The 27,025-nt window shown below is 56.7% G+C and overlaps 9 protein-coding genes and 1 non-coding gene across 10 annotated transcripts; 7 read left to right on the plus strand and 3 right to left on the minus strand.

Annotated features, from left to right (window-relative positions):
- Positions 1 to 1,277: 1,277 nt before the first annotated feature.
- On the plus strand, positions 1,278 to 3,401 carry COL26b_007812 (uncharacterized protein; the record flags this gene model as incomplete). Its single annotated transcript, XM_053180594.1, has 3 exons — positions 1,278 to 2,405; positions 2,455 to 3,052; positions 3,100 to 3,401. The coding sequence occupies 3 exons, from the start codon at positions 1,278 to 1,280 to the stop codon at positions 3,399 to 3,401; spliced, it is 2,028 nt and encodes a 675-aa protein (XP_053035435.1).
- Positions 3,402 to 4,254: 853 nt separating this feature from the next.
- COL26b_007813 (uncharacterized protein) lies at positions 4,255 to 5,381 on the minus strand (the record flags this gene model as incomplete). Its single annotated transcript, XM_053180595.1, has 3 exons — positions 4,255 to 4,810; positions 4,886 to 4,971; positions 5,028 to 5,381. The coding sequence occupies 3 exons, from the start codon at positions 5,379 to 5,381 to the stop codon at positions 4,255 to 4,257; spliced, it is 996 nt and encodes a 331-aa protein (XP_053035436.1).
- Positions 5,382 to 7,149: 1,768 nt separating this feature from the next.
- COL26b_007814 (uncharacterized protein) lies at positions 7,150 to 8,394 on the plus strand (the record flags this gene model as incomplete). The annotated part of the gene is made up of 2 exons (XM_053180596.1): positions 7,150 to 7,805; positions 7,860 to 8,394. 2 exons carry the CDS (start codon positions 7,150 to 7,152, stop codon positions 8,392 to 8,394), a joined length of 1,191 nt encoding a protein of 396 aa, XP_053035437.1.
- An 896-nt stretch (positions 8,395 to 9,290) lies between these two features.
- Positions 9,291 to 9,866, plus strand: UN4 (Mitochondrial import inner membrane translocase subunit tim16; the record flags this gene model as incomplete). The annotated part of the gene is made up of 2 exons (XM_053180597.1): positions 9,291 to 9,293; positions 9,441 to 9,866. 2 exons carry the CDS (start codon positions 9,291 to 9,293, stop codon positions 9,864 to 9,866), a joined length of 429 nt encoding a protein of 142 aa, XP_053035438.1.
- A 3,973-nt stretch (positions 9,867 to 13,839) lies between these two features.
- Positions 13,840 to 13,930, minus strand: COL26b_007816. Its single transcript has one exon. It is a non-coding gene; the product is annotated as a tRNA-His (tRNA).
- A 1,558-nt stretch (positions 13,931 to 15,488) lies between these two features.
- On the plus strand, positions 15,489 to 17,226 carry COL26b_007817 (uncharacterized protein; the record flags this gene model as incomplete). The annotated part of the gene is made up of 3 exons (XM_053180598.1): positions 15,489 to 15,623; positions 15,698 to 15,955; positions 16,024 to 17,226. The coding sequence occupies 3 exons, from the start codon at positions 15,489 to 15,491 to the stop codon at positions 17,224 to 17,226; spliced, it is 1,596 nt and encodes a 531-aa protein (XP_053035439.1).
- Positions 17,227 to 19,165: 1,939 nt separating this feature from the next.
- On the plus strand, positions 19,166 to 20,362 carry COL26b_007818 (uncharacterized protein; the record flags this gene model as incomplete). The annotated part of the gene is made up of 3 exons (XM_053180599.1): positions 19,166 to 19,194; positions 19,330 to 19,479; positions 19,531 to 20,362. 3 exons carry the CDS (start codon positions 19,166 to 19,168, stop codon positions 20,360 to 20,362), a joined length of 1,011 nt encoding a protein of 336 aa, XP_053035440.1.
- Positions 20,363 to 20,773: 411 nt separating this feature from the next.
- Positions 20,774 to 21,751, minus strand: COL26b_007819 (uncharacterized protein; the record flags this gene model as incomplete). The annotated part of the gene is made up of 2 exons (XM_053180600.1): positions 20,774 to 21,041; positions 21,126 to 21,751. 2 exons carry the CDS (start codon positions 21,749 to 21,751, stop codon positions 20,774 to 20,776), a joined length of 894 nt encoding a protein of 297 aa, XP_053035441.1.
- Positions 21,752 to 22,013: 262 nt separating this feature from the next.
- Positions 22,014 to 25,082, plus strand: COL26b_007820 (uncharacterized protein; the record flags this gene model as incomplete). Its single annotated transcript, XM_053180601.1, has 5 exons — positions 22,014 to 22,025; positions 22,954 to 23,381; positions 23,660 to 24,211; positions 24,260 to 24,531; positions 24,589 to 25,082. 5 exons carry the CDS (start codon positions 22,014 to 22,016, stop codon positions 25,080 to 25,082), a joined length of 1,758 nt encoding a protein of 585 aa, XP_053035442.1.
- Positions 25,083 to 25,871: 789 nt separating this feature from the next.
- Positions 25,872 to 26,783, plus strand: COL26b_007821 (uncharacterized protein; the record flags this gene model as incomplete). Its single annotated transcript, XM_053180602.1, has 3 exons — positions 25,872 to 25,909; positions 25,962 to 26,347; positions 26,407 to 26,783. The coding sequence occupies 3 exons, from the start codon at positions 25,872 to 25,874 to the stop codon at positions 26,781 to 26,783; spliced, it is 801 nt and encodes a 266-aa protein (XP_053035443.1).
- Between the last annotated feature and the right edge of the window lie 242 nt (positions 26,784 to 27,025).

Genomic DNA, 27,025 nt, shown 5'->3' on the forward strand with positions numbered 1-27,025 from the left:
GCTGCCCACGACCAATGAGAAAAAACAAATCAAAACAGAACCAACCACGATGGACGGCACTCAGGCAACGATAGACCAACGAATAAAGTTTCTGGGGATACTGATATGCATGGAACATTCGCTGCAGGATTCCACAGAATTGGCGCGGCCCAATGGTTCTAACCGGGCTCTTTGTCATCAGAGGTCTATTTTCAGGCTCCTCGGGCTGGCGACCTGCATACGGCCAGCATGCAGCCCGAATGACACGCCATCCAGGCCTGATGCAGCTTCATTCAAGTCGGATCGCCAGCCAAGGGGGACGACGTTTCATAGAAGCACTGAAACCAGGTGACAGCTGGAGTGACAGCTGGAAGGGTGACCTGATGCCCGTCGGCTGAAGAGCGGCAAGCGAGATCGATCGTTGGGATGGACGGCCGGGTAGTTCATTTATCGAGATTGCAGCTGAGGCGAAGTCGTGTTAGTAAAATAAGACCACTGTTGCAGGTGCTGCTGACATGAGCGAGGCGACCAGTTCTCGCCACGACAGTTGAATATTCACTGAGCTTTCGGACCTGAGCACATATAGAGGTGCCTGGAAAAGAAGCTGGGGCCTCTCGGTTTTCATCGTCATTTTGTGGTCAAAAAATGCAAAGCTCCGGTCTCGTCGTGGCGTGGGTCGCGCCTTCCTCTGGGGGCATCGGCAGACGATGCGAACGTTCCCCGACTCACCTGAAGCTCCACTAAAAATATTTTGCAACGACTTTTCTGCCGCATGGAACGGGCAGGTGCAGACGGGCGGTCAGGAGCTCCCCAAGGAAAGAGCTCTGCAGTTCGACGCAATTGGCCCTGGAGCTGGGGCCAACGCGGCACAAAACAGCCCAGAAGCACTGCGAAGGTGCCGCGCCGGACCACTGGACAGGGACACTGGGACCCTGTGGTGGGCACCCGAGCACTCTGGAGCCCACCCGCCGCAGGCCATGGACGGCTTTGGGCCACAAAGCGCCCCCCCCTGCTTTTGGCAAGAATTCCTGGGCCCAAGAAAATACAAAGCTGCTCCTCCGGTCGCGTCACCTTCCTCGGAACACCTTTTTGTTTCTCTTTCACTTTTTCACAATACATCAATCCCTCCCGATTCTGGTCTGTTTTGTTTCCAGAACATCATCAAAACACGGCAATTCGCATCGCAGACGTCCGTTCCAGCGATTGCTATCTCTTGTTTACCCCGTTTCCTCCTGTTTTTAACACATTTCATACGCGTCTTCTCCGAACCACCCAACACAGACATCGCCTGACGGACAATGCCTCCCAAGGCTGCTACCAACAAGGGCGTCGCGCCCAAGGGCGGCGTCACGAAGAAGACGGCCGCTGCTACCACTGCCGCGACGAAGAAGGCTGCTGCTGCCAAGAAGACCGAGAAGCCTGCCGCGAAGCCCGCTGCGAAGAAGGCGGCTGCCACCAATGGCGTGACTGCCGCCTCCAAGAAGCGCAAGCTCGAAGAGGACGAGAAGCCCGAGGAGGAGTCCGCCGCTGAGTCCGCCGACGATAGCAAGCTGAGCAACGCAAAGACAACCAAAGCTACCAAGCCCGCCAAGAAGGCTGCTGCGCCCAAGAAGACCGCTGCTGCCGCAAATAAGGCTGCTGAGACGGATGACGAGTCCAAGACCAAGAAGGCCGCCCCCAAGAAGGCTGCCGCGAAGAAGGAAGATACCAAGAAGACCGCTGCACCCAAGGCGAAGGCTGGTCCCGCCGCTAAGAAGCGCAAGGTCAGCGACGACGAGACTGAGGACGAGAAGCCCACGGCCAAGAAGGCAAAGGAAGCCGAGTCCACCGAGGTCGATAGCCAGGCCACCGAGTCTGCCAAGTCTGATGAGGAGACCGAGGTTGTCAAGCCCGTGAAGGCCACCAAGAAGACCGCCACTGCTGCTCCCAAGCCCCATCCCCACAAGATTAGCGCCAAGATCAACTCTGCTCCCACACAGATCCTCGACATCTACGTCTTTGGCGAGGGCAGCTCCGGCGAGCTCGGTCTCGGCAGCAAGCACAAGCCCAAGAAGGTTACTGATGTCAAGCGTCCCCGCCTGAACCCCTTCCTCGATGCCAAGGATGTTGGTGTCGTTCAGATTGCCTGCGGTGGCATGCATGCTGCCGCCCTTACCAAGGACAACAAGATCCTGACATGGGGTGTCAACGACCAGGGCGCTCTTGGTCGCGAGACCACCTGGGAGGGCGGCGTCCGTGATGTCGATGACGAGGAAGATGAGGAGAATGACGAGGACAGTGGTGTCAACCCCCGCGAGAGCACGCCTACTGCTGTTGACTCTACCCACTTCGCTCCCGAGGCCAAGTTCACCCAGGTCGTTGCTAGTGACAGCGCCACCTTTGCGCTGACTGAGGATGGCAGAGTCTATGGCTGGGGTACCTTCAGAGTAAGTTTCCTCTCCTCTTGAACACTGCGAACATGCTAACCGAAAGCAGTCGAGCGATGGTATCCTTGGTTTCACCGAGAAGATTAGCATTCAGATGACCCCAATGTTCATTCCTTCTCTTAAGAACATCACAGCTCTCGCTGCCGGTTCCAACCACATTCTTGCCCTGGACAACAAGGGCACCGTCCTCGCATGGGGTTGCGGTCAGCAGAACCAGCTCGGTCGCCGCGTCATTGAGCGCAACAAGCTTGCCTCCCTGGTCCCCCAGAGCATGGGTCTTCCCAAGAACCGCATCAACCGCATTGCTTGCGGATCCTACCACAGCTTCGCCATGGACAAGGACGGTGTTGTGTGGGCCTGGGGTCTGAACAACTTTGCCGAGACTGGTATCTCCAGCGGTGCCGGTGAGGACGATGCTGTCATCCTCCGCCCGACCATTGTTGAGTCCCTCAAGGACTACAAGATTAAGCACATTGCCGGCGGCGAGCACCACTCTTTGGCCTGCACAGAGAAGGGCCAGCTCCTGACCTGGGGTCGTCTTGATGGCCACCAGGTTGGCATTCCCATCGAGGAGCTTGATGCTGAGAACGTCATCAAGGATGAGAGCCAAAACCCTCGCATCCTGTCCAAGCCTACCATCGTTGAGGGTACGTGGGTCCATTTGCATGCGTTGAATGTTGCTAACTAGTCTCAGATGTCGCGAACTGCGTGTTCGTCGCTGCTGGTGTTGACAACAACATCGCCGTTGACTCCAAGGGTATTGCTCACTCATGGGGCTTCTCCGCCAACTACCAGACTGGCCAGGGTACAACCGATGACATCGAGACTCCTACAACGATTGACAATAGTGCTGTCAAGGACAAGAAGATTATCTTTGCCGGCGCTGGAGGCCAGTACTCCGTTCTTGGCGGTGTCGCCGATGTCCCCAAGACCAACGGCATGGTCTTCACCTCGAACGGCCAGCCAGCTACCGGAGGCTTCAGGCCCGTCTTCTGAGCATTGGAGCGTGGGAAACCTCACTCTGTGGGGCACGTATCGAAACGAGCGCATGACGACTGCAGATCCAACAGATCACGCATAATGAATGAGTTTGAGGGCCGTCAATAGAAGGGGAAACAGATGGACTTGACGCAAGGATCAAGTCATGGACATATTTCCAGGGTTCCGATATCTTGTTGCTCGCCTCTGGCAAGAGCGTCTTTTTTTGCGCAAACGCATGAAATATTTTGGATTTTTGGTCGTCCGGCGAACGGTCTTATAGACATTTCTTCTTATCAGAGTTGCAGTGGGCTCCGGCAAGGCATGGAACGGATGGGAACATAATGAACGGCCTCAAGGAAGTCATTTCATGATACCAAGGGCGACTCAGTTCATCGAAGCCCCGTTTGTTTGGTCTGCGGGAGATAAATTCTCACTGCCTGGCTCTTGTTTGCGAGGCTGAAGAAAAGTCTCTCATTGTAATATTAGGATGGCCCCGCTTTTTCTACACTTTCGATCATGTTATCAGTCGAAGGTATCACGAGGGCTACTCAGCATTGACGCATTTTCAAGCACCGGAAGGGGGAGGCAGGGCATTGGACTATCAAAATTTTATTCTGGCTTCGTCTGAACATGATTATGCTATTGTACAGTGACGTGAATGAAGCGTCTCGCCTGCTGAGCCTCTGATGGCTGACATGCCTCACGCTGTTGTCTTCTGTCTATCCATCCATGACTCCTTTTGGACACCTTTGGACTCCTCCGCCCGTTTTGAACATCCCCACTAGAGTTGCAAGGCACCGCTCCCGCATCTGCGCCTCGTTCCGCAACTTTGGGTTTGTATATGCATCCCTCCCACACCTTTCTGAACTCACGCCTTCACCCCAGCAGCAGCCTTGATCAGCGCCCCGCTGCCTCTCGAGCTGAAGATGCCCATGATACCAAAGCCGACGTAGAAGAGCGCGAGCGGGTATGCCACGAGCCCGCGCATGCCCCTCATCCTGCCGACGGCGCAGAACATGCCGCTGGCGGAGTAGGTGCTCCACAGGATGGCCATGGTGGTCAGGACGATGCCAAGCGGGGTGTCCATGGGCATGGCAATACCGACGAGGCTGGTGGCGACCATGGGCAGCAGGCAGTAGCCCAGGACGGAGCTGGAGCGGGCGAAGGTAAGGGTGCTGGAGAAGTGGCCGGTGCGCGCGGCGGCGGCCGGGTGGTCGTGGGAGTCGACGGCGCCGGGGTAGCCTGCGCCGCCGTATTGGGGCGCGCCGACGCGGCCTGGGACGGAGGAGGTTGCGGAGGGGTGGACGTCGGTCGGGGTCATGAGGGAGAGGATTACGTGCAGGGAGGTGCTGCCGAGGAGGGCGAGGCCGTAGATGTAGCCGAAGTGGACTTTGCCGGAGAAGAGGAGGAAGGTGCCGAATAGTCTGCGAGGTGAGGTTTGTTAGTTGCCTTGGTCGGATGAGAAGGGGCATGGGATGGTGGCAGGGAATTGTACTTACAGGAAGAAGAGGATTGGACCGGCGAGGTCTGAGTCGTCCATTAGGTGTTGGTCGATGCGGCGGAAGGGGTTCAGGACCGCGAGTGTCTACAGAGTCATCAGCATTTTCGGAGTTGCAAGCACGCTTGGACAATGCTTCGAACCTTTGCCTGGATGTGCCCAAAGTTCACGCCCAGCTCTTCCAGCAGGGGCGGCTCCCCGTCGTATCCCTCCGTTGAGAAGGCCGCGAGCCAGCCCGTCCGCAGACCGCCCTGTTCTCCCATGCGCCCGGAGACGCCCGCCGCGCCGCCGAACGCGGCCGCACCACCAAAACCGCCTGCGCCGCCAGCGCCGAACTGCGAGCCGGAGGGCTGGGCTCCGTAGCCGTAGGAGGCCTGTTGTGGGGTTGCGTGGCCGGAGACCTGGGCGGGGGAGTAGGAGGAGGGGTAGAACTGGAGGTTCTGGGCGCCCTGTCCGGGCCCTGGGCCGTAGGATGGTTGTTGGTAGTAGTTTGACATTGTCTTTGTTTTATGTTGTCGTCAAGTTGCGAATAATGATGCTTTTCCCACCCCCTGTCGATGTCGTCTCGCGAGGCTCTCGTGCGGGTTTCCTGCCCGTGGGTCAGGTTGAAATCGTCTTCGAAAGGGTTTTTGTAGTGGTTTTGGAAGTGGTCGCAAAGGTGGCTGGCTCGAGAGCCTCGTCGCGCCGGAGTGGTGGGCGGTTTTTGCGTGGAGAGGACAGTTTGACACCCGAGCTTGGGGCGGCGGTCGGTGCTGGAGATGTAGCTTCTTTGGAGGTTCAACACACGTCAGGCAGGGCCCAGCTCTGGAGCCAGTGGGTGCCTGGTATTTTAGGCCATGGCGCAGCTTTAGTCAGGCACAGACCCAGGGCCGTATCGATAGTGGTATTGGACGATGTTATCGATAAAGCTATCTAATCAGCAATCGGGTTCGCGCGAAGAACATCCGATTTTCAGCATCCCCCTGATGCGCCGAGACCTTGAGATGAACTGCTCATGAACGCTGCTCGTGTCACCTCAGCAGCCGATGCTTGTTTCCCCCTTTCTTTGTTTCTAGAAAGGGTCGACGTCATACAACATTATCCAGTTTTCCTGTCACCAACGTTGGTACCGACAACAGACGAAATACCAGAGGGCGCCCAGAGTCTGGGTCGTTCGAATTAGCGTCCCTTCTGCCCTGTGGTTCGCCGTCTAGAACAGGCAAGTGCCTCGTTACAGGGAGGAGTCTGGACTCGAGCCGCCCAGCGCATCCCGCAATTCCAATTCCCGAGATTCTGCGGCAGTTTTCTGCTTCCCCAAGCACTCGGATATGGGGCCCCCTTTCCTACCCATCCCGCCGGGCCTTGCAATGAGCAGAGAGTCTGCCACGGCATTGCACACAAATACCGGCAGTGGACTGAGTCTGTCTCCACAGCTCAATGCGGCTTTTCCAAACAAACATCGTGAGATCTGAACCTGGTCCTCCTGCGCAGAAGTCTCCCGGCTCGCCTCAATCGGTCATTCTCCTCCGTCCTCGCAATAAAAGATGCAATCAACACCTTCGGGCACGTTTCCATCGAAAAGACCGACATGGCCCGGCGGCTTTGCTGAATCGCGTGCCTGCTTAACGCGAATAAAGCCCTGGTCGACGTTCCATCGAGTCCGTGTCCGGATGCTCTCCGAGATGGGGGGGACGTGAGATCCTCCAGGCGCAGGCGAGTACAATACTTGCGCGTGTTGTGCTTCGTGGGGACGGCCCGACTGGTTGAAGGTCTTTTTTTCGTAAAGGCCTCGCGACTTTTCCGCCTTACGAACCCAGGGGACCCTTCCATCCCGGGCACTCCTCGAATCTCTCGATTGCCGGGATTTCTCTCCCACGGAGATGTCGATGGATCCGCCCTTCTGTGTTTTTTTTCCTTGCGCGGCCAAGCACTCCATCAATGAGGTGCCCTACGGTTGTGGAGTTTTGTTTCCACCAACGGGAGCTCGAGATGTTGTTCTTCAACCCCAAATCAAAGACAGGGGGTCCTTCAATGGTGGCCGCAGATAGACTGGCAACGGCCCTTGGGTGCCCTGGGTCCTTGACTTCTGGATAATGAAGCTTGCTCGGTTTAAGATACAAGCCGAGAGCTGTCAAGGCGAAGGGGGCTCCCTGTTGGCTTCCCGAAGCTTTGTATTTAAGCTTGATGGCAGCCGGCTAACACGGCATGTTTGCTGATCCTTCTTGATAGTCACTCACAGCTGCAGTCTCTCCTTCTCCTACCTCTTTGGTCTCTTTCACAGCAAACATGGGTCTCTACAAGTTCCTTCTGGCCATCTTGCCGGTCGTGTTGGCCGCGGACATCTATGTCTCGCCCACCGGCTCCGACTCCGCGGCCGGCACCCTCGCGGCGCCCCTGAGGTCGATCCAGAGCGCCGTCGACAAGGCCGTCGCTGGTGACACCATCTACCTCCGCGGCGGCACATACTCGCCCACGACCAACATCAAGATCGCCAAGAGCGGTACATCCGCCAAGCCTTACACCATGACGGCGTACAACGACGAGGCCGTGATCCTTGACGGCGAGGCCCTTCCCGGCACACCCGCTGCGCTGGACGCCTCCCTCGCCAACGCTGACCGCGGCGTGCTGCACATCGAGAAGGCCAACTACTGGAAGTTCTACAAGTTGACCATCATCAACGGCCCGTACGGCGTGTACCTCCGCGACGGCTCCAACAACTACTTTGAGCGCATCGTCACTCACGACAACTACGAGACCGGCTTCCAGATGCAGGGCTCCCTCAGCAACAACCAGGTTGTCTACCTCGACTCCTACCGCAACCGCGACCCCCGCAAGAACGGCGAGAGCGCCGACGGCTTCGCCTGCAAGGAGGGCTCCGGTACGGGCAACATCCTCAAGGGTGCTCGTCTCTGGGAGAACGTCGACGACGGTCTCGATCTCTGGTAAGACAAAGCCTCCTCTGATACCTTCCTGGCACGACTAATATGGCACGACAGGGAATTCAAGTCCCCCGTCACGATCATGGACACCCTCTCCTGGGGCAACGGCGTCAACCGCTGGGGCTTCACCGACTTCCAGGGCGACGGCAACGGCTTCAAGCTGGGCGGCGGCGACGCGGCGGATATTGGCTCCGCGGACCACGTCATCACCAACTGCATCGCCTTCCAGAACGCGGCCAAGGGCTTCACGGACAACAAGAACCCAGGCAACTTCCAGTTCTCGCGCAACACGGCGTGGAACAATGGCGAGGTCGGCTTCCAGACCATCACGACCAAGTCGACGCTCAAGAGCAACATCGCGAGCGGCAACTCCAAGACGACGGCCAAGAGCGGGCAGACGTCGCTCGTCAGCGGGACGACCAGCAGCGGCAACTCTTGGGACGGCAGCGCGACGTGGTCCGACGCCAGCTTCAAGAGCGTCGACGTCAGCCTCGTCAAGGGCGCGCGCCAGGCGAACGGCAAGATCGCCGCGAGCAACTTCTTGATTCCCACCTCCGGCGCTGCTATCGGTGCTACCACCACCTGGTCTTAGGTCCTTGTCTTCGGTCACCGTGAACACTGGCGCGATGCTTTAGAACAATTCTCTTCTGTACATACTTGTTTTGCCGTAAATACTAAGTTAGACTGCCGTTGTGCAGAGTACATAAATCCACCGGTACATACTCTCCGAAAGTCAGTCGCATCAGTGCTGGGTTGAAGTGGTACGATTGCCACTGTGCATGAATCGTAGTTTGCCATCAAAGCCGGTAGCCTTAGTCACAGAATTTTGCCGTATATTGAGCTGAGCGCATGGGTAGTTGGTGGCCAAGAGACTGGCATTCGTGTTCAACTTCCCAGAGCCCGGCATGGGACCATGCGTTCATTTACGTGCCAAAATTTCTCGGCCGAATTATTGCGTATCGACAGCAGCAGCAGACATGAAGTGAGAATAAGCTCATCAGGGCGATATCAAGCCCGTTATCGTAGAAAAGGGGCACGAGCGCAGCGGAGCTTTTTGGTGATGGTCGCAAACTCAAATTACAGAATCATGTTTATCCACCAGGGCCACCCATCTTGGCCGAGGGCGTTGGCACCTGCTGGCGCCAGCTGGCGAGAATCGCCGCAGTTGTGCAGAATTGTGAAGAACCGAGCACAGACGCAGAGGCAAGTTAAAAAAAAAAAAAAGAAAAAAAAGGTCCGGAACGGCAAAACCCGTACCCGGAGAGCTCGGAATTTCTCGTCGGCAATTTCCATGTCATGATGGATTTTTCTGGCATCAGCGACGCCGTCAAACCCCCACGCCCAGCAGCTCTGCCTCGCGACGACTGCCCCGTCCGACCGCACCACATCCGCACTCGCTGAACCGTGCGCGATTTGACATTCCGATTCTCTACAACCTCTTCAATCTACAATTTCCACCGCAGAACCTGCTGCGACTAATACGTCAAGATGGTGAGTCTCCATTTGCCGCCCCCTCCCCTCCGATGCGCCACCGCATCTTCCGCCTCCACCCCGAACCCGCCGGAACCCCCAGAACCACCGCTCCAAAACAATCGCAGAAGCTGTACCAATGTGCTAACAAGTCTTGCTTGCAAATAGGCCTACCGCCTCGTGACCCAAGTCCTCTTCGTCGGCACCCGCATCGTCGGCCGCTCCTTCGCCGCGGCCTACAAGCAGGCGCAGGCCTCGTCCGAGTACGCGCGCGCGCAGGCCAAGAACGGCAACGGCGGCGGCGTGGCGGCCAAGGCGAGCGGCGCGGGCGGCATGACGCTCGACGAGGCGTGCAAGATCCTCAACGTCGACGCGCCCAAGGAGGGCGCGAACAACGCGGGCGAGGTCATGGAGCGCTTCAAGCGGCTGTTCGACGCCAACGACCCGAAGAAGGGCGGCAGCTTCTACCTGCAGAGCAAGATCCTGCGCGCGCGGGAGAGGCTGGAGAGCGAGATTGGGCCGCTGGTGGAGAAGGAGGAGGCCGAGGCCGAGGTGAAGGAGGGGTTTAAGCCCAAGATTTACAAGGACCGGTGAGCGGTTGAGGGGTTGAACCAGGGGGTCACGCCTCGGTTCTGAGGAGGGACGATCGACGATGGAACGAAGACGGGAGGGCTAAGAGTCTCATTGGGATAAGACTTGAGAGGGCCCTCCTGGATCAGGGAACTGTATTGGAACAACTTCACTCGACTCCGCATGGCATGGCGTTTTGGGCAGGGTGGATTTGTGGCGCGGCACCGCCTGCATTGGCATGGTTAGACGATAAAAAAAGGGTTGCGCATGTGTTAATACTGTACTATAAGAGAAGACAACCACCAAGGTGAGGGGTTTGGACCGATCAGAGGTCGTTAGAGAATGCAGATTGTGTTCTACTCATTGACAGATTGAGGCTACATGTTCTGCGCAGCATGCCACGTGACGATCATCCTTCACTTCCCTTCCCCAAAGCCGTTCCGTGATGTCCAGGCGGACAAAAGCGACAGGGTACAGGCAAAGCACGAAGAGGCTTCACGGTCAGTCAGTAGTCTTGCTTTTCCTCCTTGAGAATAGAAGTAATACTTCATTTTCGGTTCCATGATATAGCAACAGTCTCTGTGATACGTTTTGGATTGAAATTTGATTTTCAGGCCTTGCCAATTTCCATTCCCATGGTGCCGAATGGTGCCGACTTATGTCTCTCTACCGGGCAACGCTTCGCACCGTCGCTTTCCAGATACCAGCTGAATCAACGTTTTTCTTGTCCATGCATCGTTCCTCTAGAAATGCCAACCTTGAACGTTGTCGAGGGCATCCTTCATCCGTGAAGCTTCCCTGCCTGCCCATGCTGCATCAACCCGAGAATCAAGGACACCCTCTTCATCCGTATCATCTTGCGGAGTTTTCATATGACTCCCCTCGTAAGTCATGTCAAACATGCTGGAAGCAATGACACCCGACAGATCTGCGTTTGCAATGATTCGAACTTTGCTGGTTTTTGCGCTCTTGAACGATTATTCGCAGGCGGGCGGCACAAAAAGAAGGCAGAGGGACCGTCCATATCGCACAGGGAAGCGATTTGTCGAGTGGTGCGATGATGGACAGCTCGTCCGTTCCAATGCCGGTCCAAGGGAGCGGCACGGGGGTCAATTTGCTTTCATGGTGGTTGTTGACATAGCGAGGGTGTTGCTTCGCGTTCTCGGAGAGGTGCTTTGCGGAAATCTCGTCATCTTTCGCAATTCGTTAGCTGCTTACTACGGCAATGGCGTGTGCCTGCTGACTCTGATGGCCTGGGAACCAGTGCAATTGAGTCTTGGGGTTGGAGTGAGTGTAAGACTAGTATCAAATCGGGATGTTGGTAGTGCACCGGTTGGTCATGAGTGGATTACCCAGATCCAATAGTTGAGCAGGGTGAGTTGAGTGTTGGAGGAGTTCTGCTACGCAATCAATAACCATGGGCATTTGTCCGAAGAAGTCAAAAGTACGTCGTCTCATTAAGCCTTCTACTTCAGGTTTACGATACATTGGAGAGCAGTCCCCCGCCTCCCTTCCCACGTAATCCCAGAAACTGATCGCTCCCTTCTGAATCCCTCTGACCATGTCCAATATGCTTCGTCTGCCACCGAAGCCGATGAGCCCGAGAAAGTGTCTGGGGAGAGGCTGTCCGGGCAACCATACTCAGACAGCTGTCCTTTTTCGACTTCCGTTCATGCCCGAGGGAAAAGACGAGAGATCTTCAAAAGTGGTTTTCGAGCCGGCCGTGGATGAAAACTGTCGAGTTGCATGCATTAGCAGAGTAAAAGACGTAGGCAGTGGCGAGCTTTTGGACTACTTAGCTTCTTGAACGCGTGGCCAAGACTGAATTGTCTCGACCACCAGGACCCCGGCCCACTGATTGAAATTCGACCGCATGGTACCCCGAAGGGTGTGTATGACCAGCGACGATGCCAAAGGAGGCAAAAGTTCCAAACATTACCGTCCGGTGCACAGGCCTGAGCTCACACTCAGGGTCCTAGGACCATTACAGCCCTCGGACCTAAGGTGCAAGGTAGATGATTTCGATGACACTGCTGACCTAGCAAACAATGAAAGCGGTCATCCACTTGATAACGAATACAGCGACGACAAGGGAGGGTCGGTGCCGAAGCTCCTCAACTCCACGACGTGCCGGAGCGAGCGCTCAATCGCCCACCCTAGCGCGGGCACGAGCACCCAAAGGAGAATGCAATGGCGGAGAGAGGGGATAGGAAACATGATGATAGTACGATGGGTGTGAGATGCTCTCGGTGAAGAAGAAAGGGGGAAGAAAACGGACGTCGATTCAGACACTCGAGATTTTATGCAGGTCAAGGCCTTGGTAACGTCTCAAGGAAAGAATGGCCGTGGTTGAATTCAGGGGTGGGAAGGACGGCCCTTCCCAAGCATCACGTAGTGGGGTCGGAGTGGAAGGAACCTGGACGTCATACTGCCCTTCGTAGCAACCTGCGACCTTGAGAAGTAACCCCTTCCTTTAAAATAGCTGCATTTATTAGAGGAAGGCGGAGTAGAGTACGCCAGGTCGAGTAAAAGTCATGAACCCCAAAAGCGCCCCTTCCATGACAGAAAACGTCCCAGCCAAAGAGGCGGCCAGCTCCTTGGCGTGACTGCAAGATTGGCCTTTAGAGCTCTTGCTTAGTGTAGGCCGTGGCTCGCAACGCGTGTCGCCACTTTCCAACTCTGGAGAGAGTCAGTCTTGGTAGGAAAGAGCCCTGCAGAGCCCATATAAGGTAGCCTCAAATCAGTTCTCACCTGCTGACACAACTGAGAGGTAGGAATCGATCGACCATGAACCTGTCCGTTTCTGGCGAGACAAAGTGGGCCGGAATGGACACAAATGCGTCGTTGGCCACGGCTGAGAGTTGTCAGCCCCGAGAAAATGGCACCGAGAAGCGTCACTCAGGCCATTTCGCGTCTTGGAGAAATCTGACGAAGACCATCGGCAAGCGTCAGCGGCCTTGAGGGGGTCCATCATGTCGCAAGGAAGCCGGCGCGAGGTAGCGAGTCTGTTGAAACTAGGATGTTAGCGGGAGTACAGTGACAAATTGCCTACCCTGGCCACTTACTATACACATCAGGATCCAGGCAATAACAGTCATTGCTGGAGGCAAGAGCGCAGCCTTCCGCATGAAAGAGTAAGGCAACAACCCTAGAAGACCCATCATGCCGAGAAACGGGTAGAAAATGAGATAGAAGCTGGCTAACTTTGCAACAAAGCAGGCTTCCATCCCTTGCAAGCGACTGGGCCCCGGCGAAAAGAAGCCCAGACGCGGGGGAATTTGCAGATAAGTCGTTTGAATCGTGAAGCATCGCTCGCCGATAGAACGAAACAGCGGCTTATCGCAGTCTCGAGAAGGGTCGATGTCAAAAACCCAGCTATAAATATCATACCCAGCGTCTGCCAGGATTGTTAGGGTCGTCTCGTCCATTGGAAGTCGTCTCAGCTAAAGGTTTGTCTGCATATCAGGTCAAAATGAGAGAAGGAAAGAAAACAAAGGCAGTAGGAAGAAAAAGAGGTAACGTGTCGTTCCCCCCCATCTGACTTATCCTCTATAAGTTCGTATAGCGGGTCATCGGCTGCACACCTTGTGAATTGCCTGCCGTACAAGAAAGCCACTCACCTTGGTGGATCAAGATACTCTTCTACTGGTTGATTCAGGGGTAGAGGATGGGATAGCACTATGACGGGAAAAACCTCCTGTTATTCAGAAACAGTGACGTGAACTTGAATGCCGCATGCTTCGGGATTATTAAGGAAAAAACATCAATTCCCAGGAAGAATGCTTCTATTTCATTTCCCTGACCTATCATGTACACAACCTTGATGGGCTGTCTATCAAGCGTTTGATGAAATAGTTGGTTCCAGACTTTAGAAACAAACCAAGATGAAATCACAACTTCTTCAACCTCAATCCCAGGCGAGCCCCACAAAATGTACCGCAAACTCAAAATCCAGGACGACCAAAAGCAAAAGGCTAAGATCTCACGATCTAACCATTGCTCAGAGGCGGATTCGAACCGCCGTCAACACGGAGCGCTGTGTGAAGAAGACCACAACGTATCATCCTAACCAACTAGACGATCTGAGCGAATGTTTTTGTGCTTCCTTGGAAGCGTTGACGGGCCCGCAGTGGAATGGGCCCATCATGCTAGGGCTTGCTGGAGTGGAGCAAGCGATGAGGCCTGCTTGGATATATCTTCTTTCAAGGGGCTTTTGGATCCGCATTTGAAAGAAGCAGAGTGGGTTGTATAGCTGGCGGGGCAAGATAGTTGAGAACATCATGCTATTGGAGATACTGAAATTTTGAGTGATGCTACTCGTGTTGAAGCTAGGGAATACCTGCGGCGAATGGGTCACTGTGTTGCTCGAACAAGTGGAGTTTTAACACATGATGAAATACCGGGCGATGTAGTTGAAAGCAAGAAAGCCGGTAAGACTTTAAGACAGGAGAAATGGTCTGGGTTCCATAATTTTAGATATTGCTCGATGCGAGACGAATGTCATCCTAAGGTGTGGACAGCGTAGTATCATCACTGTTTCTTGCGGAGTTTTGGGTTAAGAACACACTTGTGGAAGAGCTTTAATGTTTAGACAAGGTTTGAGAGCGATGCTCACTTCGTCGTAAGTCGCCGGTGTGGTTTGCAAGTGTCATTTTCTTTACGAAGAAACGAGCAATGCCAGGTAACTGAAATTAGCTCCATTTGAATGGCTAACAGCAAAAAGGCTGCTACGACAGAGTGCAGACTGGTGGTGTCTAAATTTGTCGACATGAGAGCTCCTTCCCATGTGCCTAGCCCATTCCTTGTCCCGTGAGAGTGTGTCGGAAGACACTGGAACCGTGCCTGTAACAGTCCTGCTTGAAGACAAGAAGTATGAGAGCAAGCCGTAAGTCTATTTCACATATTGAGGAAATAGAACGACACTTGTAACCAATCAGCGAATGCTGACAAAGGCGCAGTATCCTGGTCAAGATTTCCTCCAGCCGTGTAATAGACAACTACGTCCAAAAGCGTGACCAACATGGGCGCACGGAACTACTTAACACCAATTGTTTTTGCATCATTTTCATCACTCAATTGTCTTCTCGCAGGTATCTACACTACAGCATGCCTCGTCCATGAAGTTGAGGAAGTCCACCCCCGGCAAGACAAGATGTTCAATTTGTCTCCCCCCTTGTTCAAGCGAGCGACCCAATAAAAAGCAGCGACGCAATTCGCGACCTCGGACTTGCAGCAGAACTTTCTTTTTCTGCAACGATCAGTGGCGAAAAAAACAGATCCCTTCCCCTGCTAGCGGCCATTGCAATTCATCAAGATGGCTGGGGGTCTCGTAGTTCCTCTCTATCTCGCGTTTTCCCGCCCAGCACACCCAATGGGAAGCTGGACATTGCCCTGCACGGCACTGGGGCCGATGTGTCTCAGGGTCGCATCGCACATCGCACCACGTACCGAGCATCTCAAGGCGGATTGGCGCGATAGAGGTGCAGCGGCCAGATCGTCTAGTCGTCTTGGCATTGTTTATGACCCAGTCGTGTTACCGAAGACTTTTCTAGGCAGCGTTTCCCCCTCTTAACAGAATTTCCTCCATTGTACTCCAAACATTGCATGGTGATTGTAAGTTGACGTATTTTCGTGAGAGTCGACAATATGACACAAGCCGACTTTATCGAGATGCAGCAGCCCAAGGGCGAGTACGCTGCGGTGAACACTACTAGCTCTTCTGAGAAGACGAGTGGCAGCGCTCATGCGCCGGTCGATGACAATGTCGGTTCATCGCTCAGGGTAAGTAACGAACTCCAATTCGATATGAAGCGCGAGTGGACGTATGGTTCTCTAGAGTCTGACATCGCACGCAGAGACTATTCTCATTCTGGCAACTTTTGGCGTTCGCCCTTATCTTCATGTCATCATGGGAAGTCATGGCGATGGACATGGGAGCAACTTTCTACAACGGCGGGCCGCAGACGCTTGCTTGGGGCATCATTCTCGTTGTCGTAGGAGCTATGGCCCAGGCACTCTCGATGGCGGAACTCGCAACCATACAGCCGATTGCTGGAGCACAGTATCACTGGACTCATTTCCTCGCTCCCGAGAAGCACCGCAGGTTCATCACGGTAAGCCTCATCCAAGTGTCCAAACCAAAGCAGAAAGATAACGCTGACATGATTCTTACTGCTGTCAGTGGATGCAAGGCTGGGTCACCTGGTTCGCCTGGGTCTCCGCGCTCGCCGGCTCCGCCGCCTCGGAGGCCAACATCATCATGGGCCTCGTCGTCACCAACTACCCGTCCTACTCCTTCCAGCCGTGGCATCTGACGCTCGTCATCGTCGCGCAGCTCGTCGCCTGCGGGCTCATCAACATGTACGCCTTCCGCACGATCCCGTGGATGGAGCTGCTCGCGGGCGTGCTGCACGTCGTGCTCTGGGTCGTCATCGTCGTCGTGCTGCTCGCCCTCGCGCCGCGCGCGAGCGCCGACTTCGTCTTCTTCGAGCGCACCGTCAGCTCCGGCTGGACGAACGGGTTCGTGTCGTGGAACATTGGCATGCTGGTGCCGGCGTGGGGGTTCATCGGGTTCGACGGCGTGGTGCACATGTCGGAGGAGGTGCGGCGGGCGAAGCAGGCTGTGCCAAGGGCGATGCTGTGGACGATCGTGCTGAATGGGATCATGTCGTACGGGATCATCTTGGCCATTCTGTTTGCGATGGGCGAGCCGGATGATGTTTTGGCGTCTGATTATCCCATCATCCCGTTGCTGTTCAACGCGGCGGGCGCGAAGGCGGGGACGGCGATGGTGTGCGGACTGTTGATTATCACGTTCTGCGTGGTTGCCGCTTCGCTGGCGTCGGTGTCGAGAATTACGTGGGCATGGGCTCGAGATGGAGGGCTTCCGCGGTACTTTGCCAAGATCCATCCCAAGTACCGGGTTCCGGTCAGGTCTGTCTGGCTGCCCTGTGTCATCGTTACTTTGCTCTCGCTGTTTACGGTTGGCAACAACGCCACGGCAACCATCTTCTCGGCGTTCACGGCACTATCGTCTCTGGGTCTGTACAGTTCGTACATCATCGCCATATCCTGCATGCTTCATGCCAGGATGACGAGGCGTATCGGTCACGGCCCGGATTATGAGGTGCAGTACGGAGGATGGTCGTTGCCGAAGGGCTGGGGCACGCCGATCAACATTTACGCGCTGCTTTGGTCGATGTACCTGAGCATATGGCTGCCGTTCCCGCAGACCGTCCCCGTCACGGGTACGGAGATGAATTATGCTGGCCCAGTGTATGTTGTCGTTGTTGTTGGTGCGGTGAGCTTCTGGTACACTTGGGGTAAGAAGCACTGGCCTGGGTTGAACAAGACTGCCATTGAAAACGTCGAAGCGCATGATTAGTCTATTGAAGATTGGACGAAAATTGTAAAAGGAGAAGGGACTTTGCAATTTGCGAGGTATTCTATTCAACGGATAGAGTGGTGTTATTAGACACTTAGACTAGAGTTCAGAACTTAACCTAATTCAACACATACACGGGCTATGGCGCAGTCCGTACGTGGATACAGAATGGCGTCTTATTGCCAAGAGAGAATTGAGTTTTGCCTATGGCGGTAAAAGTCTCAGCCTCAATGCAACTCCCTACTGTGATGTCAAGAAGAATGAGAACAACTTCAGCCGGGGACTTGCAGCTGACCTGCTCTTTCTAGTTGCTCCAGAATTGCCTTTTACAGCAGGGCAAGTGTACGATAAGACACAGCGTGGGCTACACTTGAGGGTTGGAATTGTCGGAATGCAAACAAGAAGGAAGTTGACAAAAGACAGGCAAGTTTTCAGCTCATTCAAGACACGATTCATATTTGGTAGGGCCATGTTGTTCTTTTTTACAGAATCATGTGCTGCCTGTTGGTAAGGCTACGTGGCTGTTCAACGTGTTCTTTATTGCCTGCCTAGCAAAGAAGATGAGTTTACACAGACTGTAGCGTGAACTTCCACCTTCCTCTCGACAGTTCGTTGGCTACATGTATCCCGAAAATTTCTTTGACGGTCTCAGTGGCATGTCTGAAAGGGGCATTCCGGAGGGGCAAGTTGGGGCCCTGACCAGGGTGCGGGACCGACAGGCGCTAACAGCATCACATGCCGCTTGGATACGGGGGAGACCTGGGGGTAAAACATGGTTCCTTTCGGGTAAGATGGGCATTTGACTTCGTCAATGGACGCGTACTCGCAGTTCTGGCTGGTCCAGGCAACCGTCAACCAAAGACAGATGTTTGTTTCTCTGGCAGACTCAGGCACGAACCTTAGCGTTGCCACATATATATTTTTTTTGTCAAAGACTAGGTGTTCATTAAGGGGTTTCTCGTGGTATTAAAGACGGCATCGTGCGTCGGTGAGCCCTGCAACAGCCCACGGACCGAGATGAGATGAAAACATGAGTTGTCGAGTCGTCCCTGCCAGGTCCGGTTTCAGCATTGCTTAAGTGATCCTTATCGGCTTATCGGACGCCCCTCAATGACGTCGGCCAATCCAGGTGCAGCAGGCACGCACTAGGATCTTATCCAGGCCCCTCCCTCCACGTCCGTTGCGACGCCCCTCCGATCAACCGCAAGTGCGCGGCTTCTAGCGGGTAAGGTGCGCCCCCAAAACGATCCCCGGTGCGCCCCCCTCCCCCCTCCAGTGTCCCCGCCACGAGTGTCCCTTCAGCTCGCCCCGCTGCATCCGCCAAGGTGAGTGTGAGAGCTAGCTCACTTGACCTGGAGAGAAAGTGCCTGCACCGTGACCTGCTCTGTCCGCGTGCTCAGGACCCCCATTCCCCACCCTGTCACTCACCTCACCTCTCTCGTCCTCCGAGCGCCGACAATGGTTGCTGCTCCTGCTGCTGCTACTACTGCTACTACTGCGCCTACACCTGCACCGGCTGCTTGCATCTGCACCTCCTCCCACCTCTACTGGTCGCGGTCGTACAAGTGCTATTCCGCCTGCCTCACCTTACGACCGACTTTCCGTCTTACACAGCGCCCTGACGGGATCATCTGGGACGTGGGATCTGGAACCCTTCGAACGCAGGCCCCCGACTCTTACTTGAACCTTCACCTCGACTCGGTCCGGCCAGGCCATCCCGTCTGCGCAACCCCTCGCCTGACGTCGGCTGTGCTGCCCTGCTGAGCTTCTTCCATCAGGTTCCCGCTGCCGCTGCGCGTGCGCTGACCGATCCGTGTGCAAGGCTGCCGCCATCCATCTCTTCTCCGCTGATACAACATCTCTTTCTCTCTCACACACCTTCTCGACCTTTTCCCTACCTGCTGCTTCCCTTATCGATACTCCCACCCGAAGCGCAACCATGTTCGACATATTCGCCCATCTCTTATCGTGAGTACAGCCCGCGCGGGGCACCCTGCCGCCCCTCCGATCCCGTTCTCCCCAATGCTCTCCCCCATACTTCTCTCTGGGGGAAGCCGCCGCCGATTCCGGACTTCTCACTGACTTCGCGACACCGCATCGTAGTTCCATCGCATCCTTCCTCTTCCCCCTCTTCGCCTCTTACAAGGCCCTCAAGACCTCCGACCCCGCCCAGCTGACGCCATGGCTCATGTACTGGGTCGTCCTCGCCTGCGCGCTCCTCGTCGAGTCCTGGACTGAATGGATTCTCGTCTGGTATGTCGCAACTGCTCTCTCCTCTGCAATTGCGTCGGCTAACACTACTAGGATCCCCTTCTACGCCTATATCCGCCTTTTCTTCCTCCTCTACCTCGTCCTCCCCCAGACCCAAGGCGCCCGCATCATCTACCAAACCCACGTCCACCCATTCCTCCAAGACAACGAAGCCCAAATCGAAGAGTTCATCTCGGAAGCCCACGACCGCCTCAAGGCCGCTGGCATCGCCTACCTAAAGCGCGCCATTGAGCTCATCAAGACGAACGTTCTCGGCTTGCCTCCAGGCGAGCCCGAACCCGCCGCTACCCCGCCCCCGGCTTCTCAGTCCTACACTCAGTCGCTGCTTGCCCGGTTTAGCGTCCCTGCCGCGCGCTGGGCACCCGCCGGTAACACCGGCACCGACTTCTACAACCTCCTCGCCGGCGCCGTCTCGGCTGCCACCGGTGGCGGCGTGACCGGCCATCCACACCAGGACCTCTCCAAGTCTGGCAACCTCATCCCGCCGGAGCTGCAGGGCGGCGAGCGCACGAGCTTCATCGCCGCGCAGCGCGAGCGCCTGGCATTCCTCCTCAAAGTTCTGGAGCGCGAGGCTGCTGTCACCGAGGGTCAGGTGCCTGGCAGGGCGGGAAGCATGCAGCTGGATGGGGCAGACGACGACGAGCCTACGCAGAGGCCAATGAGCGCGCACAGCGGGCTGAGCAAGTCGCGCAGCGAGACCGACTTTGAAAAGATTGATGCTGAGAGCGGGGCCGAGGACCAAGACGGCGAAGGGACCGTGAGGCGGAGACAGGGCGGGGGATCGTCGTGGATGCCGTTCGGATGGGGCTCCACGCCGACGGCTGAGAATCCCGACGGTGGGTCTAGCTCTGGCGTGCAGAAGTAGTGTCTCGCTTCTCTTTGATTGAACTGGGCTACGGAGTTTTGTGGGTTCCATGTCTGATTTTGCTAGATTCGGCCGGGCGGAGCATCGGATGGACAGACTTGTAAGACGTCTTCGGGGACCAGAAAACACTGCGCTCCCCTCAATCCCCTCTTGTTCAGGGCTGAATAGACGGGGCTCATCGCTAGCAGTCGATGTCCCTTCTCACGAACCGATATGAAGTCTTTCATCGAGGCAAGCTGCTGTTGTCGCTACGTAAAATGCCTATGCGTCTATGCGCGTTTCCCATGCCATATGATCTGGTCTATTTATACAGGAGAGATTCCCATCCAATCGTACATTGTTTTATTCCTCGTGGGTCTATACACTCCACCACCCCTTGCATCTTGTTTTCTTTCAATGTTTTTCGGTTAATTACTGCGTCTTCTTGAACGGGTACGCAATCGGCACATCCTTGCGGGTCCAGACGAGCTTCTTCTTGCCCGTGGTGACGTGCTCGCACCACACCTCGAGGGCGTACTCCTTCTTGAAGGCGCGGATGAAGACGGGGTCCCACAGGTCGGAGGCGATACCCAGGTCCTTGCAGCAGCGCATCAGGGCATTGGATTTGCAGCCCTCGACGGCGGAGGGGAGGTTCTCGACGTTGAAGTAGCCGTTTTCGCCTTGTGCCTGGGAGATGAATCTGCGTGGTGATAAAGTTAGTCTTGCTGCTCTGTCTCATTCCCGGAGAGACAACGAGAAGCGAGGAGATATTAGGTTCACGTACCGTCCCTCGGCGATGAGGGCATACTCCCTCGTCACGATCCTCTCGCCGACGACGACCTCGCCCTTGGGCACCAGGCCCCAGCCGCCGGGGCCGAACGCCTGGTTCAGGATGCGGCGGTACTTGATCTCGGGCAGGTAGATGATGCCGTCGGGCTTGACCTCGACGTCGGCCGGGTTGACGGGCTGCAGCAGGATGTCGACGACCTCCTTGGGGAAGCGCGCTGTGCCGAGGCCGTAGTATGATCTCGTCCAGTCGACGACGCCGTTGCCGTTGCCGTCCTCGCTTCCGCTCCCGTTGCCGTTACTGGTGCCGTTGTCGAAGGGCGCGGTGGGCAGCGGGGTGGAGGAGGAGAGCGAGGGGCCGATGGCAGCGTCGGCTTCGGGGGTTGATGCTGCTGCTGCGGGTGGCGGGGGCGGGGGTGATGGGGGCTTGGGCGCGGGCTTGGTGTATGGCTTCTTGACTATCGGCGTCGCGGCGCGGGAGACGGCGGGCTTCGGGGCGGGTTTGGGTGCTGTTGCTGTCGCGGCGGCGGCTGCTTTTGTGCGTGTTGTGGAGGTGATTCTGGCGATTTGGGTGGCGGGGCGGGTGAGGCGCAGGAGCGGGCGGAGGGCTTGCTGGGAAGCCATGGCGGGGATCATTATGGGATCTGTATGCTTTCTGCAAATAAATCAGGAAAGAGAGAGCGGTAGAGAATGTTGGACGGAGCAGGCGGCGCAAATGGGTGTTTGCGCGCTGTCGATGGTGATATCGGGAATGGGCGGCGGCGGGCGGGTAGTGATTGAGAGATTGAAATTTGGCCGGGGCGGAGGAACGCCGTGCCGTGGATTGGAGCTTGGGCCACCGCTTAAATGGGGACCGTGTGAGCGACGCCTCGGCACTGTTGCGGTCATGGAGCAGTTGGTCAGTCCACTTCGTTCTGAGGGCATCATGATGTTGTTGATGGGAGTTATGTACAGTAATTATACACGCATCGTACACTTCTTTCATGCCGAAGAGTCGAGAATCAGGCGTCTTTGGTGTCTGTCCGGGCATCGTTCCCCTGCTGCTTCCAACAGCTCTTAAACCGCTCCATCTGGGACGACCCCCGTCGTCAGCTTCGCTCATCACGTTGGTTAGCAAGGAGGGGGGGGGGGAATTGGACGAACCTCGGCGGTGCATTGTCGCCAGTCCTTCTTTTCGAAATAGCAGTCTGTCAACTTTGCATTCTCGTCTGTTGAACAGCGTGTTAGCGCAAGCCATTGCCGGCCGGTCGTTCCGTGGCTGGATCGGAGAATGCGGTTGGACGTTTACCTGCGCAGCCGGTGCTGAAGATGCGCTTGTCCCTGCGTGGCAACGTTAGCCGCAGTCCCTGCGTTTTTGTTTTGATGGCCGTCGACAATTTTTCTCCGAGATGTTTTTTCCTCATCGATTTCACGCCACGAAGGCCACTGTCTCGGAGAAGAGTGAGATCCGTCGAGGTGAAAAAGGAAATACGCACCAGTCATCGGGCTCGTCGTCTGCAGCCGCCTTCTGCGCCGCGTCGCTCTCTTGCTTCGACATTGTTTCCTCCTGCTCGATCTCCGCTCCGAGAGTTGAAGTTTGCGCTGGTTGAGGAGTGCAGGCTGCTTTTACTTCGTCGGATGTGAGGAAGGGAAAAAGAGTCAAATTTAGCATTGTAGAATTGTTGGGGTTCAGCACTTCAGGACAGTGCCCCTAAATTTTCGGCGTTTGACTCCCAACGACGGGGGCTTATTCACTCACTCACTCACTCATCCCTCACAACTCATCTCACCGGCCATCGCCAACATTACACCATGGCGCCTCGGAAACTGAACGTGCTGGTCTACAGCGGCAAGCAACCTCCCAATTCTCACTCCACGTCCTCAAACTGACACCCACGACAGGCACCGGCACGACCCTCGAATCAGTCCGCCACGCCCTCCTCACCCTCCGCCACCTCCTCTCCCCCACCTACGCCGTCATCCCGCTCCCGGAGCCCGCGCTGCTCAAGGAGCCCTGGCAGGCGACCTGCGCGCTGCTCGTGATCCCGGGCGGCGGCGACCTGGGCTACTGCCGCGTGCTTAACGGCGCCGGCAACCGGCGCATCGCCGAGTTCGTCCGCAAGGGCGGGGCGTACCTCGGCTTCTGCGCGGGCGGGTACTACGCCTCGCGCAAGTGCGAGTTCGAGGTCGGCGACAAGACGCTCGAGGTCATTGGCACGCGCGAGCTGGGCTTCTTCCCCGGGACGTGCCGCGGCGGTGCGTTCAAGGGGTTTGCGTACCATAGTGAGAGCGGGGCGAGGGCTGTGAGGCTGAGTACGGCTGAGGGGGAGGTGGTGAGCTATTATAACGGGGGCGGGGTGTTTGTTGACGCGAAGGGGTGTCAGGGGGTGGAGGTGCTTGCGAGTTATGCGGATGAACTTGATGTCGATGGCGGGGATGGGAAGGCTGCGGTGATTTACTCCAAGGTTGGGAACGGGCATGTCGTTCTCACCGGTCCTCATCCCGAGCATGTCCCTCGGCCCCCTTTTTGATGGCTCAGCTAACTGTACCCAGATTCGCTGCCGCAAACCTGCACCCCCAGCCCAAGATCCCCTCCTACGAAACCCTCATCGCGACGCTCGCAGCAGCCGACGCAGCCCGCATCTCCTTCCTCCGCACCTGTCTCACCAAGCTCGGCCTCGACCTCAGCGCCGACCCTTCCGCTCCCCCGGTGCTCTCCCGCCTGCACCTGACCTCGACAAACCACACCGAGGTCGCCGAGACCCTGGCCTCCTGGGAGGAGGCGATCACGCGCACCGGGGACGGGGAGGAGTACATCCACGGCGAGCACGACGTCTTCCGCATCGAGAAGCAGGCCACACGATTCAGCGTTGAGGATCTGCGGGACGCGCTGCCGTCGGGGGCCATGGACTACGACAAGGTGGTCAAGGTCATCGTCCCGCACGAAGAGGCGTGGCCGGACGTCAAGGAGACGCCGAGCTTCAACCACCGGCTCTATTACAACAGCTTGAAGGGGTACCGCGAGAAGGAGAAGGAGGCGGAGGAGTGGGGCGATACGTTGTTGTATGGTGAGGTTGTGACGAGCACGAATACGCTCATGGATAAGTAGGTTTTCTCTTTGTATGTGATACGAAGACGTGCTGACTTTGGCAGAAACAACAAGCTCCTGTCTTGTCTCCCGACCGGCTTCACGCTGACGGCAGCAGTCTCCGTGGCGGCCCGCGGCCGTGGCACAAACGTCTGGATCGCGCCGCCTGGAAGCTTGCTCTTCTCAACGGTCATCAACCATCCCGCACACCTGGCCGCCTCTCACCCGATTGTGTTCCTGCAGTACATCTCAGCGATCGCCATCGCCGAGGCCGTGCAAACCTACGATGTGGGATGCGGCGATATCCCAATCAAGCTCAAGTGGCCCAACGACATCTGTAAGTCTCCTCGCATCTATCTTTCCTCGAAGAACCCTTGATTGACCACAACCATAGACTGCCGCGACCCCGCCTCCTCCCCCTCGGACCCCTCCTACGTCAAGATTGGCGGCATCCTCTCCACCTGCAGCTACTTCCAGGGCTCGTACCAGTGCGTCGTCGGCATCGGCATCAACACGACCAACACGCGCCCGACGACGTCGCTCAACGCCATTGCGCCGGCCTCGCTGCCCGGCGGCTTCCACATCGAGACGCTTCTCGCGCGCATCCTGCCGCGCTTCGAGGCCATCTACGCGCAATTCCGCCGCGAGGGCTTCTCGCGCGACCTCGAGGAGCGGTACTACAGGCACTGGCTGCACTCCGGGCAGACGGTGACGTTGGAGCAGGAGGCCGGCGCGCGGGCGCGGATCGTGGGCATCACGCGCGACTGGGGCCTGTTGAAGGCGGTCGAGGTTGATAGGGATGGGCGCGAGACGGGCCGGATGTGGGCGCTGCAGAGCGATGAGAATAGTTTTGATTTTTGGAAGGGGCTGGTGAAGAGGAAGTTGTAGTTCGGGGGGACGCCTCCGATCGTTCGTCCTCGTGAGTCTAGAACATCGGCTGTTGTTGGAGAGATGACAATGATCCGGGACAATCGACTACCGATCTTACTCTCGTCAAGAAGAATGGGACCAGGAGCCGTTCCATGCTTGTGGGCACGAAAATATCCCGTGAATGACCGACGGGGACATCCTACGGGACCCATTTAGGAAAGCAGAAGTCCCTGTCGCGATGCTCCATCCCCGGACCTGAATCTTAAAGCCGTCTTACCTGCATGAACATCTCATCCTCATCCACCCCAATCGCTTCCAACGTGGAAATTTGAAGTACACAATATCGTACCTTGCAGCATGACCTCGCCCGAATTGTCTAAGCCCATCTTACGCTCCCCAAGTCAGCCCACGCAGGCTACCCATTCCGGCCGCCCGGCACACTGCGGAACCGCTCCGCACACGGCCCACATAGCCCCCGTCCCCCGATCCTGCCGGCGGTCAGAATCCCTCCGCCGATGACCCGACTGCTATTAAATCAGCGCACGTCATGATGCTCTCCCTGAGCCCAGAAAAACCCGCCGAAGCCCTCCAGCCAACCAAAGTATCCCAAAACCCACAATGATCATCGCCGCGAACGCTGGAGTGCTAGCGGCACGTGGCGCTCGGCTAACGACCCCCCTAGCTCATCGCGTCCCCTCATCGCAGCTCCCGAAGCTCTTCATCGCGCAACGGAACCTCGCCTTCATCCACAACGACGCAAGACGCAAACCTCACTCACCCTCACTGCCCAGCAAACGAAAATTCACAATGGCGACCGACGAACAGCCCAAGATCAAGCTCTTTTGGTCTGTCCTGCCTTCACCTCAATTGAGTCCACCACACTAACCCCAAACCCAGGCTAAACGACTCCCGCGCGCAAAACATCCTCTGGCTCCTCGAGGAACTCAACCTCAGCTACACGACCGAGGTCTTCCTCCGCCAGCCGAACCGTCTCGCGCCGCCGGAGCTCACGCAGGTGCATCCGCTCGGCAAGTCGCCCGTGCTCGAAATCACGCCACCCAACGGCGGCGAGCCCATCAAGCTCGCCGAGAGCGGCTACATCACGCAGTACCTCGTCGAGCACTTCGGCCAGAACAAGCCGTCGCTGGTGCCGCGCAAGTGGAAGGACGGCCAGGAGGGCAAGGTCGGCGGCGAGACGGAGGCGTACGCGCGGTTCCAGTACCTGCTGCACTACGTCGAGGGCACCTTCTTCCCGACGCTGGTGCAGTACCTCCTCTTCAGCAGTATGCCCTTCCCACGCCCCCTTTACTCTCATCGCGCGTGTCTCACTAACATCGCCCAGTCCTCAAATCAGATAACGTTCCCTTCTTCATCCGCCCCATCACCTCCCTCGTCGTCAACAAGGTCATGGCCCTCGTGCTCTTCCCCAACGCGCAGAAGAACCTCGCCCTGCTCGAGTCGTATCTCAAGACCGCGCCGGGCGTGACCGACGGCAACGGCTTCCTCTGCGGCCCGGAGCTTAGTGCCGCGGACATCCTGCTCAGCTTTGGGCTGACGACGGCTGACCACCTCGGCGCGTTCGACGCGATGGGCACCTGGGAGGGTGGGTCGGCGCGGGCGGCGTACCCCGTGGTGGCTGCGTATATCGACAGAATCAAGAAGGAGCCTGGGTATCTGAAGGCGCGGGAGAAGGCGAAGGAGATTGAGGGGAGGAAGTAGAGTGTATGAAAGAGAGAGCCGGGAGGAGATTAACAATTGAAAGACGAACTGTTTTTGCGCCCATCGAACTTCATACATAGATGAAGCGTTTGCTATCCGGGCGGGAAGTAGGCACAGACGATAACGAGGACGACAGAGACGACAGCAACAGAGACAGCAGCAACGGGGACGACGAAGACAACAGAGGCGATAGTAATAGGGACGATGACAACAGGGACCATAGAGACAATAGCGACAATAGC

The sequence above is a fragment of the Colletotrichum chrysophilum genome, assembly GCF_026319265.1.
Source record: "Colletotrichum chrysophilum strain AFK26 chromosome Unknown scaffold_65, whole genome shotgun sequence".
Taxonomy (NCBI): domain Eukaryota; kingdom Fungi; phylum Ascomycota; class Sordariomycetes; order Glomerellales; family Glomerellaceae; genus Colletotrichum; species Colletotrichum chrysophilum.